Source organism: Desmodus rotundus, chromosome 2 (genome assembly GCF_022682495.2).
Source record: "Desmodus rotundus isolate HL8 chromosome 2, HLdesRot8A.1, whole genome shotgun sequence".
Classification (NCBI taxonomy): Eukaryota; Metazoa; Chordata; class Mammalia; order Chiroptera; family Phyllostomidae; genus Desmodus; species Desmodus rotundus.
The window spans coordinates 187,834,160-187,849,104 of NC_071388.1; the positions used below are offsets into that span (position 1 = coordinate 187,834,160).

General features: G+C 39.5%; 1 protein-coding gene across 28 annotated transcripts in view; it reads left to right on the forward strand.

The window, feature by feature from the left end:
* The window catches only part of MAP2 (microtubule associated protein 2), a 250,353-nt gene that overhangs the window by 182,110 nt on the left and 53,298 nt on the right, over positions 1-14,945 (forward strand). For all 28 annotated transcript variants that reach the window (XM_045198298.3, XM_024563876.4, XM_045198307.3 and 25 more), the window contains one exon: positions 608-894. In XM_045198298.3, coding sequence (XP_045054233.2) covers positions 633-894 — 262 coding nt within the window. In that variant the 5' untranslated portion in view covers positions 608-632. The remainder of the gene's footprint in view (positions 1-607; positions 895-14,945) is intronic.

Below are 14,945 nucleotides of genomic sequence, written 5' to 3' on the forward strand. Positions count from 1 at the left end.
GCCTTTTCTTTTTAATCTATAAATAGAGGTTAGGAAATTTTGCTGGAAAATTAAGTCAAAACAATTTTTAATGCACAGTACCTGGAAAAACACATCTACCTCCAGTGTGAAGTAAACACCTTTGAAATTGGAAGGGCTAATATCGTGGTCATTGTATTTTCTAGGTTTCATGCAGATTGGAGTTTTCAAAAGACCACTTGGAGTACTTAGGCCAGCATTTCCCCTCAGACATCTTCCCACCTTTTTCTACTCAATTTTCTCATAGTGCAGGATTCCTTGATTCTGTTGGACAGTTAACATCATATGTCAATGCAACCTAGCTGTGTCCTTAAATGCCGAACACTAGTTTTATAAGTATATATAGATTGATGGAGACCTTACGTTAAAAGAATAGATACACCAAAAAAGATTTGTAAAACCCAAAACCAAAGTGTTGGCAATGTCTGCCTCTAGGTATTGAAAGCAGGTTGTTGGAATGGCTTTTTTGTTTGCTCGTTTACTATACTAACCACCAAGTTTGCTATACACTTGCTCTATCTTGGTACTACTATTATCAGATCACACTTCCCCAAAGTGATGGCTACTGTTGTTTCTCTTGCAATCACAGGAGAGAGGTCACGGGGTGTTGAAGAATGGCAGATGATCGGAAAGATGACGCAAAGGCACCTCACTGGACCCCCGCTCAGCTGACGGAGGCGTCTGCACACCCACATCCACCGGAGATCAAGGACCAAGGTGGGGCAGGGGAAGGACTTGTCCGAAGCGCCAATGGACTCCCGTACAGGGAGGATGAGGAGGGCCCCTTCAGGGAGCACGGGTCCCAGAGCGCTTACTCGGATACCAAAGAGAACGGGATCAACGGAGAGCTGACCTCGGCTGACAGAGAAACAGCAGGTAACTAAAGGCTGCGCTGTCCCCTGCGCAGGTTTGGGCTTTGAAGTCTGTTTAGCCCGAACGTGAACTAATTTTCAGCGCTGATCCTCTTTCACGAACGCTAGGACTGAAGTTTTGGTCACGGGAAACAGACACAAAAAGGAGAGAAAAATCATGGGAACTAGCCCAACAGATGAGATGATTGTATTCTCCATCTCGTCTCCCTATTTGGTTTTACCGCTTTAGTTTGAATAGACAAATGGCCCAGTGCATGTGCGTTTTGCCAGTAACTGTCAGTGGTTTAATTCATTGAAAGAAAACACAAATCCTTTGCTGTTGATTCTTTTGAATGATGTTGGACCCAAATCTGATTGACTAATTAGAAGCGTATTTACTGTTTAGGGCAGAAAGGAATGTAGAGTCCATCTCCCAGGCTTTTTTTTTTTTTAAAAAAAGAGAGAGACAAAACAGAAAAGGAAGAAAATGAACATGTACACAATCCAGGAACCATTTCTTCCTCAGTTAACTTTTTAATACCTAATATTCAGAGGATTTAAGGAAAATATACTGTAATTCACTCTTAAGTACTTCCTTTCAAAGCATAATGTCTACCAATAGCCCTCTTTGCTCAATCATTGACAATATTGTCATTAATCGCATAGTTACATAGCATTAATAGCACAGAGAAATAACAGCCTGTGCTATAATACTCTTCAAAATTATTTTCATTTTTCTGTGATTCTGAATGTAATGCATTCGGGAACACAGTAACTTCCAGGCATGTTACTCCAAAAAGTGTAACTACAAGCAAAGAAAAGGCTATGCCCCCTTCAAAGTCATCCCCTACTTGTTCAAAGATTGGTTTTCCGCACCCCATCCATTAGTCAGCAACACATCGGCGGTACACTCTGTTCAAAAAGCGTGTTTACATTTTAATGGGAAAATATGAAAGGCATTCCAAATGTCTGGGGGAAAATTATGTAAGTTTATAGTGTAATTTTTTAAAAAATCCACACATTCCACAAATTACTGTTGAGCATTTTCTATGTTGTGCAAAGTGTGTTCGCTTCTGTGCCAGGGGGTGTGCAAGAAATGGTCCTTGAACTTTACAGAGCAGGTGACCTGGGTGCGGACGTGAGGCCGGTGCACACAGTTCACTCGGACAGAAAACACGGTGTGCCAGCACCAAATGAGCAGCATGGGGAGACAAAATTGAACCGGGATTGTTTCTCTGTGGGGCCAAAGTCCCCAGCTGTGCACTAGAGTGCCCTGCGGGGCCACAGCAAACCCAGGGGCCTGAGGCAGAGCGTGTGAAATACTCAGAGGAATCGCGGTGATTCTTCGTGTCTGTCAAACACTGCGTGAAATATTAGCTGGAGAGAGTGCACAGTTTCAACATTAGAGCACACCATATTTCTTTACAAGATGTTGTATCTTTGTGAATTGGGGGCTTCGGCAGTTGCCGTGATAAAAAACCAAGTACCCTGCAGAAATCCATGTGGAACAAGAAAAGAGGCTGGCGGTGTCCAATCCAATTCAAAGGTTTGAGGAGCTGTGCGGTGCCAAGGATGCACACAGGCCCCATTAGTAAGAAATTGTGGTTAAGAATGAAATGAAAACTTTATTTTTACCTTTCATGGTTACAGTGAGGATTAAGCGAAATAGTAAAGTAAAAAACGTGAATGGCTCATGAAATAGTATCTATTAATTACTATTGTTATTATTGGTGGTGGTGGTGTCAATAGAGACAACAGAACACTCTCAATCAAGGAGTATTTTTCTACAAATATAACATACACTGTAGACAGTGGGATTTGGGTCAGAAGCACTAACTAGGAAGACTTTGTAGGGATCCAGGTATGAGGAGAGGACAGGTTAGAGCAAAGTGATCGTGGGGGAAGAAAGACACAATGTGGTAGCCCAAGACTTTTCTTATCATCATACTCTGTAGCCTCTGACAGCGTACCTCCAGAACTCAATAAATGTGTGTTGAGGGAGTGAATAAATGAAGAAAGGAGTAAATGAATGTCAAAGAAAAAAGAAAGTCCTTTTCAAATTCATGGTAAAAGCTATTGAAAAGTCTTCATTTGTGTCTTGGACTCTCGTCAGTTGACTCATGGATTATTATTATAGAGGATTAAAACACGAGACGAAAATCACTCTAGCATGCTCCGTCACGCAGTGGAGAACCGACATCACTCAGTGCTTTGATTTTTCAGTGCTACTAATTAACTATTTAAGAGCATCTGAAAAATCTGTCTGCCAGGTCAGTGTGTCCTTGCCAGCTGGAGAAAATAGTATGAATTAAAAAGCGATCAATAGATGTTTCTTTTAAATTATGGATTTGGGAACATCCAAAGTTAATTTTATATTCAGTACAACATATACCACCTTAATTTTATGTTATATTTGGGAGGCTGATTATGAAAGCTTTATATGTATACTCATAGTGACAGTGTTGTAAACAATCATCTCTGGGTTACCAGAGCGATGTGTTCAATTCAAACTGTGGTGTGATTTTAAACTAACTTCCTTTCAGAAATAACGGGCCAAGAATTTAACTATAAATTACCCATGTGTGGAAAACTACAGGAAAAGACAAATGTAAAATATTGCCTCCTCATGTCTACAGAGGATGTTCCAATGATGTTAATGTGCAATTAAACTGGTCTCTAAACTTTAGATTAGTAAAATAATAAATTCTATTATTGACGGTTTATATGTAACTGTTTCACAAATTACAAACAAAAACCATCCCCAGTAAAAAGAAGTGCTCTTAAATCTCAAATATGGTTTTTCAAATTGCTGTCCTTTGATGGGAGACTACTGACTGATATGAGTTGGCATTATATTTTGGGTTATCTTAAAGAAAACCAGGGAACTATAAACTAGCCCACTTTTTTTTGCATTCACTTAAAATCTATCAGTATGTTGCAATTCTCCCCTATGTAGGATATTTGTCAGCACATTGTTAACTTGACGGATTCCCAGTGTTGGCAGGTCCTTAGCTATATGTTGTGGTGTCCAGGCCAGCACTGGTCTAATCCAGAGGCCTTTCTTCTTCTTTTCCTTCTTTGCTATAGTCCGCTCTTCACTTTTAGAAATAAATCTTTTCCCCAAGGGCATTTATTTGTATTCATCTCTGTAAACAAGATTATATGATACATGAATTGCCATCATCACATCTACTTTCTTTTGTCTTCCTTCATCAATGTGGGCTTACTTCACCCAAACGTCTGGCCTCTTTCTCTCTCCCACCCTTTTCAATGCTCACCTTCATCTCTAGGCCATAATAATTTTTATTTCTAAGATGCAAGTTTATCTTTAGTCTTATGCACTGAGATGGGGTGGCAGAGAAGGCTAGAAGGCAGTAATATTTTAAATTCTATTTCTTTCCTGCTTTCTCTTTTAGATTTTGTCTCCTTACAATGTAAAGCTAATCCATTGAAAGTTAGATAGAATCATTTGCTCATCTGTTACAGCACAACTTTTGACACTTTAAGAATTTTTATTACATTTATTCATTCAGGTGTTCTTTTTAGAAGCCCTGCCACATAAGCTTTCAAAAAGAAACGAGAAACCAGTGATAACCTAGCCACTTGGGAACATTCTCATTATAATGAAACTAAAGCTGCCATTTTTACACAGTTTTCCAAAGCAGGAATCAGAGAGTAAACGCTTGTCCTAAACCTTCCTCTCTTTTTCACCTTATCTTTTTTAAAGGAAGCAAGAGGAATGCATTTTGGTCCCCACAGAGTTCTAAGTCTGTGTGAAAATTGGGAGCCTCATCTTTAAGTTTCTTTTCTGAGGTGGAGCCCAAACTTGTACTAGAATCCATATCAAAATAACAGCAAGGTAACTAGAAACGACCAGTACGATGGCCTTTCACAGCCCTCCTCTCTCACAGGCTTAGCCCCCATTCAGGATCACGTGCCTGCAGCCAGCGTGCAGGTCTCCCGCTGTGGATGCCAGTGCTCTGTCCACCCCCATGCCACCTGCAGCAGCTGCCCCAGTGATCAATTAGAGCCAAAGAAGACAGTCTCTTTGCAGAGCTGCCACATCCGTGTGCCTCTAAGCATGACAGAAAATCATAATTTTATCCTCGGTTTTCAGTATGAATGGAGAAAGGCAATTTTGAGAAGTTGTTAGATGCTAAAACATTGACGTATTTAATTAAAACCATGATTTCGCGATTTTGATGATCCTAAGGTATAATGCTTTGAACACGAGTAAGAAACACTAGTCAGAGTATATAAAGCACCTTCCCAACAGTGCCAGCTATCTCTGTGAGTTAAAGTAAGGATTAAAGGGCATTTCTTCAGTTGACCCCCCACCCCACTTCCCCCAGATCCTTTGTTTCTCTAGCATTTCTGGGGATTCTATCCCGGTGTGCTCCCTGCTGAAGCAGAGAGAGCTGGAAAAGCTCTTGCAGGTCATCCGTTGCCACATTTCGGAGTCCACCAATGGAGCCATGCCTTCTAAAGCCTCGGCCAGCACTTAGACATCCACATACCTCAAACAGCCAAGTGGGAAACATGCTCAGATATAGAAGTTGATTGTTGCTGAAATTATAGATTTAACTTGAAAATACACGATGGAGGAAGTTTGTCATCTCTCTAAGCTTCCTCTGCTTCCCTTTTTAATCTCAGAATATGAGAAACTGTCTTTTCTTCTCCCTTTTTCCTCTGCCAACATTTCTAGATTTGAGATGTACTACTAAGAGCCGTCATCCTAATTTAAATATGGCATATTGCATATATCATTGTATTAATGTACACAGAGAAGATAGCACAGAGCCATTTCTCCTCCAAATCAACTAAAGCCATCCTCACCACCCCCCAGAGGCAAATAAACAAGCTAGCCTAACAATACAAGAGGTTGCAGATTTTCTTTTCCTTGTTGCCATGCCAACCACTCATTGCTCCGCTGCCATTTCCCTGAGCTCCTCAGAGAGAGGAGGGTGCAAGCAGAGGTATTTAGCATTCAAGGGTGGGTCTGCAGAAAAGCACACGGCCTCACTTCGAAGCGTCTGGGCCTGGCGGTGCCGCTGGATGAGGACAGAAAATGGGGACCTTTTCAGTGTTTTCCTTCGAAAGGTTAGGCATCTGGGTCTAGAAAAAGTGAGACAGACGAGAATTGATAGAAAAGGCAATTCCATGAGGTTTGTATTTGTCATGTTTGCTTTGTCTTATGTGGTCTCTATACCATCTGAAGCAGGTTATGGGTATTAGCTTCGATCATAATATGTGGTTTGTCTTGGTGGTAGATAGAAGCGTCTGAACCTAATTGAGGGCTAGCTTAAATGGGCATTGCAATAAAGAACTGTATCTTTTACTCCTGTTAAGGTATGAGCTTGTCTATAGCAAGTATTGCTAGCTAGAGCTCATAACGTGTTAGAAATTAGAGGAAGAGACAAGTGCCACATAAAGTTGTTTGTTTAAATGTGCAGTTAGAGGGTAGTTCTTCCTGTAAAAATCTACCGCATATCTATCATTGCTTGCTCTTCAGCTGATGCCTTAAAGTCGGATGTGATTGCCTTAAGCCAGTAATTCTAAATCAAAATATAAGGAAATTTGGTTTCTCTGGACTTCTTTTAATTAAACCTATGATTCAACAAATTAAACATGATTTTCTTCTTTTGGAATGTGAACTGCCTACAAAACCTTCCAAGTTGTGAAGAGGCTCTACCTAACACAATAGAACATGATATTTAAAAACTAAGATTAATTTGCATACACATTTACTCCCATGTGTCTTCTTCCAGAAAATTCCTCCCAGGCACTTGTGGAAATAATTCTCCATTCTTTACTGTCTTGTTTTGTGCTAAATGTCAGAACTGCATCACAGGTGCTTTAAAAAAAAGTGTTTTATCATTCTTTTTGGTTCACTGACACTTTGAAAAATTATTATTTTGAATTTGAATCTTAACCAATGCACCAGATTTGAGCCAAGAACAATTCAGACCTGCTTGTAAAGTTATTCTTTCTGGCATGTTTTTAACTGTAAATATAATGTAATTATCACTGTCTTATTTTGTACTTGATCCTTCCTCCTGATCTTGAGTTTTCTAAGACCTTATCAAATCTTCCCTCTCTAATTTGTTGTCATGTTTTGTCATCATTATATGCTTTTAATATATTCCAATTTTGAGGTTTTTAGAATCTCCATTTAGAGAATAATTCTGAACATTATATAAAATCTTTATTTGCAGTGAGCAGGTAAAAGTAGTCATGGAAACATGTCTTTTGGGGTTTATTTTTGGACTGTCTAAACCTTTGTTTTGGTTAGGGTTATGTACAGTCTTTATCTGTCTCTTGTTACATTTCTAAGAATTCTCTTCCCACAAAAGAAAAAAGAGAAAACTTCAATAGTAATTCAGAACATATAAATTGCTCTAATATGTTGAGGATATATTATTTATCAATCAAAAATGTATTTTTTTGAAGTATGAGAGATAGACGCATAGATAGACAGATTATATTGCTTGTATATACCCAGGGAAAATAGTGGACCAGATACCACCTTGGAGGGCGGCTGTGGGTTTGATTTCACTGATGCTGAGATGTTAGTAGGCTGCGGAGCACCTAGCAGTCATCACTCCCTCTTTCTTCCCCAAGCTCCTGAGATGAACCGACTGTTTCTGCCTCATTGTATCAAGCCTTTCTCTCTCATTCCTCACACTTCACTGCTCCTCAGCACATTACATAAAGCATGTGCTTTTGCTGTCAGGGGAGTCTGGAAATTCATATCAGGGCAGATGAACAGAAAACTGGTGCTGCATTGCAGACTTGGTGGTTTCAGCATGGCCTGACTTGGCATCATGGTCCTGAGGGAAAAGGACACTGAACCAAGCGCTTGCTGCCCACTCCCTCTGTGGCTCGTTTCACACAGCACTTAGAAAATGCAGTTCCAACCCAGGCAAACTAACGAGCAAAGAAAGAGGAACACTTAGCTCCTAGGCTCTTCTTGTAACTTTTAACAAATATGCATATGCTAGGTGGCTATTAGGACACATAAATGAGAGTGAAATGTCAGCTTTCACAGTTGATTTCAGCCTTATGCAAAACTTAAGACGACATTAGGTAAAATGGATAATAGGGGAGGAATCAAGATTCAGAGACAAATCATCTTTAATAGAGATGATTCAGCTTCAGCAGCCTGAAAATTAGACTCAATATTTTCGCCTCAAATCATCTATTCAGAAACACAGGGTGAAGACTTTCTGGGATGGGAGAACCTTTGATTCCTGCATAAGAGACTCTAGCATGCTCAGTGCTCTGATTGAACGAACAGTCTTCTCTTTTGCAAAGCAAGATACATTTGCCCAATCAATGTCTCGTGGTTTCATTCATCTGTAGCGCTGTGAAACATTTCAAAGGGTACGTACTACAGGAGAGATTATCAGGAGTCCATAACCAAAGGTCCAGAGCTGATGTGGGTTTTATCTTCTCAAATGAACCTCTTCCTTTTTGAGTATCCCCAGGTACCGTGTTTATATCTTGTTAATGACATTGATCATACTGAGCATTTTCCTGAGGTCGCTTGGTACTTGTTTTAATCCCCATCCCTTGGTTGTGTTTTGAGGTGGTAGCTGTGCTTTCTTCATCTCCATGTTCCTTTTGGTGCATAAGATCGTGCTTCCTTCCTAGAGTAGGTGCCCATCAGTAGTGTTTGAATTGATATAAAGAAGAGAAGGTTAGTATCAATGTTCTATATTGAGAATGGAAATTACATAAACAAAATGGGGCTACAAAAATTATATCACCGTGTGAGCGATACACTTGTGGGGAAAGTTGTGTTAGAAGGGAATACTGGAAATAAAGAGGCGCGTTGAGAAGCTGAGAGGAGGCTAGCTTCGGAGTGAAGACTGTAGAACTGAGGACTAGGCCAGAAAGGAATTAAGTAGAGGAACTCTGAAATATCATGGTGAAAAGAATGTCGTGAGAGCGTAGAGTAGAAGACTTGAGGTGGTTTGAAAATGGGATTGAAGGTTTGGAGTAATGCAAATATATCTTTAACTTAAGATAGAAGTAAGGCATCCAATCAGAAATAAGTTCTAGATAATAAAAACTACTGAATTGGGAAGAATATGAAAAGTCAGGCAAAACAACCTAGGAGACACCTATAACCTAACAGCTAAGAAACACATGAAAATGGAACAATTTTCATGTTTGTTCCTGCAAAATTGAGCCCAATATAACAGTGGGCCTCGATAGAAAATCCCACTAAAGTATCCTATGAACAGCTCTCTAAAACGCATGTTCAGTTGCCCCTTTGGCTATAAGGTAAGGAATACCTGCCTGCTGTTGGTCAGGAGCTCAGAAATTTTATTTCTGACAAATGGACAACTTAGAGTAAATGGATGTTGTCTTGGGGAGATTGTAAATATCCTATTTCTGAAGTTCAACCTGACTGAAATATCACCAATGTCCTTTTTTCTCTACTTTTTCTTTAAGTCCATAAAATGATTTGAAAATAATAAGTTCTTAGATAGTAAACAGTATTTTTCTTTTTCTTTTTAAGTGGTATCCCATATCTTCCTAGAACTCGGACTAGTTTTGAAGATTTTATTTATTTATTTTTAGAGAGAGAGGAAGGGAAAGAGAAAGAGAGGGAGAGAAGCATCAATGTGTGGTTGCCTCTCATACACCTGCTACTGGGGACCTGGCCCACAACCCAGGCATGTGCCCTGACTGGGAATCGAACCGGTGACACTTTGGTTCACAACCTGCATTCAATCCGCTGAGCTATACCAGCCAGGGCTCCGTAGTTTTCTTTTTTTAAGTGTACATTATTGATTATGCTATGACAGTTGTCCCAATTTTCCCCTTTGCCCCCCTCTGCCTGGTACCCCACTTCCCTCTAGCAATACCCCCCTTAGTTCATGTTCATGGGTCATTCATGTAAGTTCTTTGGCTTCTCCATTTCCTATACTATTGTTAACATCCCCCTGTCTATTTTGTGCCTACCAACTATGCTTCTTAATCTTGCACCTTTTCTCCCATTCCCCCACTTCCCCCTCCCAGCTGATACCCCTCCAAATGATCTCCATATCTATGATTCTGTTTCTGTTCTGGTTGTTTGCTTAGTTTGTTTGTTTGCTTTTTAGATTCAGTTGTTGATAGTTGTGAATTTGTTGCCTTTTTAATGTTCATGGTTTTTATCTTCTTTTTCTTAAATAATTCCCTATAACATTTCATGTAATAATGACTTGGTGATGATGAACTCCTTTAGCTTTATCTTGTCTGGGAAGCACTTAACCTGCCTTTCCATTCGAAATGATAGCTTTGCTGGATAGAGTCATCTTGGATGTAGGTCCTTGCTTTTCATCACTTTGAATACTTCTTGTCAGTCCCTTCTTTCCTGCAAAGTTTCTTTTGAGAAATCAGCTGACAGCCTTATGGAAACTCCTTTGTAGGTAACTGTCTCCTTTTCTCTTACTGCTTTTAAGATTCTCTCCTTATTTTTAATCTTGGGTAATTTAATTATGATGTGTCTTGGTGTGTTCCTCCTTTGGTCCAACTTCTTTGGGACTTTGTGGGCTTCCTGGACTTGTATGTCTACTTCCTTTGCCAAATTAGGGAAGTTTTCTGTCATTATTTTTTCAAATAAGTTTTCAGTTTCTTGCTCTTCCTCTTCTCCTTCTGGTGGCCCTATGATTCACATGTTGTTATGTTTTAAAGTTGTCTCAGAGGTTCCTAAACCTATCCTCATTTTTTTTTAAATTCTTTTTTCTTCCTGCTATTCTGATTGAATGCTTTTTCCTTTCTTGTGTTCCAAATTGTTGATTTGATTCTCGGCTTCATTCTCTCCTCCCCTGTTGGTTCCCTTTAGATTTTTATTTCACTTAGTATAACCTTCATTTCTTCCCTTATATTTTTGCTGTACTCAGTGAATTCTTTGAGCATCCGGATCACCATTGTTTTGAACTCTGCATCTGATTGGTTGGCTATCTCCATTTCATTTAGTTCTTTTTCTGGGGTTTTGTTCTGTTCTTTCATTTGAGCTATATTTCTTTGTCTTCTCAATTTAGCAGCCTCCCTGTGTTTGTTTCTGTGTATTAGGTAGAGCTACTTTTACTCCCTGTCTTAGTAGTATGGCCTATGTAGAAAGGCAGCTGTAAATTGTGTGGGGTGGAGCCTTAGGTAATTACTGGGGCTCGGCAACCCACATCACATCCTTGTGTCTCTGTCTGTGGGGACGGCTTGGAGAGGGGATAGTGCTGCTGCCTGGCTTCTGGAGGTGTGCCCAGCACTTGCCCCATTTCCAGTCATTTCACCCACTTCCCGTATGCGATTGGTGCCCTTCCAGCTGCTGCCCTGGTGGTGAATCCCAGAGTGGGTGGGTTTGCATATGTTCTGAGTTTGTGCAGGCCCTTTAAGTGGGGAAAATCCTGCAGCATCTTCCACTGCCCCAACCCCCACTGGTTTTTACAGCCAGAGGTATTGGGGATTTATCTTCCCAGTGCTGGAATCCTGGGCTGTGTGGTCTGGCCTGGGGCTGGGATCCATTGCTCCTAAGGAATCCCTCCCAATTTTTATCCACCACAGGTGAATGTGGAACCATCCATTCCTCCGTGCCTCTCCATACCACACCGTCTCTCCACCCATCTCCAAGGCTCCAACCCTCCTACCCCTCTGCATGAATGTGGCTTCTTTAAATCCTTGGTTGTCAGACTTCTGTACAACTCAATTTTTTGACAGTTCTGGGTGTTTTTTGGTTGTTGTTTTGAGATCTGGTTGTAATTTTTTCTGTAGTTGTGCAAGGAGGCAAAACATGTCTACCTATGCCTCCATTTTGACCCATAAACAACATTTTTCTATTGAATAACAGGACTATTTATTAATTAACTTTAGGAAAGAGTTTTATTTCCATTAAATATACTTCTCTAGTTTCATTATTTCAAAAATGATAAAAGCTTCTTGTAATCTGTAATTTAGGTGCTCCTGTTTAAATTTTCTAATTCTAATCATTTAAGTATATATTTTGGGGGAGGAAAAAGGACTTTCTTGTTTTCCAAGAAGGAAAATAATAACAACAATAGCAATAAAAATAACTACCATTACTTCTATAAGCAATTTAAAAAATGAACCAATTCATTGAATAATTTTTCTACCTGCTGCATTTTATATATTACTGTCTTTATCTTAAAGCCTAAAAACATTTTTCTTTCTTTAAAATTAGCTGTTTTTTTCTCTCATCAGTTTGATAAATACAGATTTGTGACTAAGCCTTGGAAAGATTGGAGGAAGCCTGCTCTCCTCAGAGCTATACCAGAACATAACGCTGACATAGGGAAAACGGCCTTTTCTCAAAACGAAAATGTTTTTCGCTAACCTGGCCTACCTCACAAAGCGTGTGAGATATTTACTCAAGGCCAGTTCTCACCCAGTTCAGATGTCTTCATTGCCTTAAGAAAGGAAACAGAGTTGAGTCTGAAGCAAGTACAGATGACACTTTCAAAAGTCACATTTTATATATTTTTTTAAGATTTTATTTCTTTATTTTTAGAGAGGGGAAGGGAGAAAGAGAGGGAGAGAAACATCAATGTGTGGTTGCCTCTCGCATGCCCCCTGTGGGGGACCTGGCCTGCAACCCAGGCATGTGCCCTGACTGGGAATCAAACTGGTGACCCTTTGATTCGCAGGCTGGCACTCAATCCACTGAGCAACACAGCCAGGACAAAAGTCACTTTTTAGAAGAGGAAGTTCATTCAGTCAGGATAACAATGATCCCTGTCCTCACACAAGTATCTGCCGTCTGGCCTAAGAGAAATACAGTGCTGGAAGGGCTTTGTGGGTCACGTTGCACTTGCCGTATGATCTGAACGTGACATTGAAAATGTTGCTCAAGAACTTGGCCATTTGGGTGACACACGTTTCCTTTGGGGGGGGGGGTTTCATTGTTAAAGGGTGAATTGAAACTACTTTAGCTGGTAATTTAGCATCTTAGGGCTCAAATCACCAGATAAGGTTAAATTTAATTTTTTTTTATGTGAAGAACTAAAATCCTCCCAAATTATGTTTAGGTTTTTTAAGTGAGCTTTACAAATATTGAGCATTTCTTCAATTCTAACTAGGAATGCTTGAGTCTCCCATGCCCTGAATGATGGTAAGTTTCAGCTTCCATTATGTTCTCTGATGCAACTGGATATGAAAAACTATAGGAATTCAAAGTGCTTTTCTTCACCAGGTCTGTAGAAAAATGGAAATTAATAAATATGCTTTTTAGAAAATATTTTGGAAAACCTATTTGATGAAAATGTTGAGGTGTTCCTTTTCTTCTCTTCTGTGAAATTTTAAGCACCATACTTCAACCAATATAATGACTGCATTGAAACCATTCCTCACATCCTATCGCTCTTCATCACCTTCCTGTTAACTGTCGGACCACGTCATTTCTGCCTCTGTGTTTTATGTTGCATCTCAGAATTATCCAAGAAAAACTGAGCAGAAACCATAAAGTTTCCTGGTTTCATGAGAGTTCTTACATTTACAGCAAACTTCTCTTTTGGGAAACAGACCCAAAGTATAAGCTCAAATAAACATTTTTGAGGTGAAGCATTTCCATGAAAGTTGGGAAGGTGTGATTGATAAACTGGTAAAGGGAATGAAAATGAATCAGAAAAGCCAGGCTATTTTCTATTTTTACTCCCAGGAATTGATCAACCTCTTCACGATCAGGGCTGCCATATGTGAAATATCAAAATGGTAATTTTGTTTAAAAAAAGGTACAAGTCCTGATTTAGACATTTTCTTTCTTTTTATATATTGTGTAGTAAATTAGATTTTCATAGCTGTATTTTACTAAGAAAATGAAACAAAAATTTTTGGAATCTGATGTACCGTATCATGAAGTTACATATATATTTTTCATAGGGTTGTGTTTTTCATGCCAAATGATGCTCTGTGTTTGGAGATACACTATAGCTTATGGTTATAACAACATTTGTCTATCCAAGAACTTCCCTAAGCAAAATATGAAGTAAATAGAACTGGCCTTGGGCAACTTTCCATTTGCTTCTAGAAGCTCATTTCTTTATTTTCTTCAGGTTGTCAGCAGTTGTCTCAAGTTACCTCATATGAATACCTCTAGAATCCCACCTGCCACCCCGTTGCCAAGTCCAATTGCTTTGTTCAGTGTCATCCTACCTCCCTGTTAGACAGCATTCTGTTCTTCCATTTTTCTCAACTCTGCAGCTGCATCAAAACTGATTCACCTTTCTCTTTCTGCTGGGCTCTTGCAAAAGGACAACCAGAGCCGTTGCAATAATGAGTTACAGTTCTGTGCTTGCTGGATATGATTTGCATTCTGATACAGTGTTGATGTCTTCAAGTAAAAGTGAATTCTCTGGCAGTTTTAAGTATGGTATAGATGGCACCCACAGTCTGTAAGTATTTCTAAAGGCATGCTTGGTAGCAATAAGGGCCAGCACACAGGGAAGAGATATAAATCGAAACGTGCATGTGCCTTTGGATCGGTTCTGCCCTCAGCAGCCCTCTGACAATGTGATGTGCTCAAAACTTGATGCAGAAGACAATCCAAACTCTCACAAGTTTGCAAGGAGCAGTGCAACAGTAATGGTTTTGACAAGATGCAAAAACGAGCACTGCAAAGCTCTAAAACCACTCTCAATTCCCTCTGCGCCTTAATGATTGTATTCAGTTTATTGATATTAAAGCACTTAGAAAATTTCAGGCAGCAAATTCCCTAAGAAATTTCTCTTTATCAAATTAAGATCAATAAAATATTACAACATGACTTAATTAGTAAATGTGTAATATATGGGCTATAAACAATAATACACACACACAATACTACATTGGGGGGAAAACTACCATCAGCAAAACCTTTAACTAGAATATGAAAATATAAAGCTCGACTGTATTCACTTACTATATCTCTTTGGCTTCAATGTGATTTTTTCCTGTTTCCCAGCTGGCCCCTTAAAATTAGAAGCAAATTTTTCTAGTAGGTACTATTTCTGATTTACACTTTGCTTTTCTAATTACTTGTGACTCCATTATACAGCATCCTTAACTTGTGGTACTCTTGCACTCATATCCATCTTA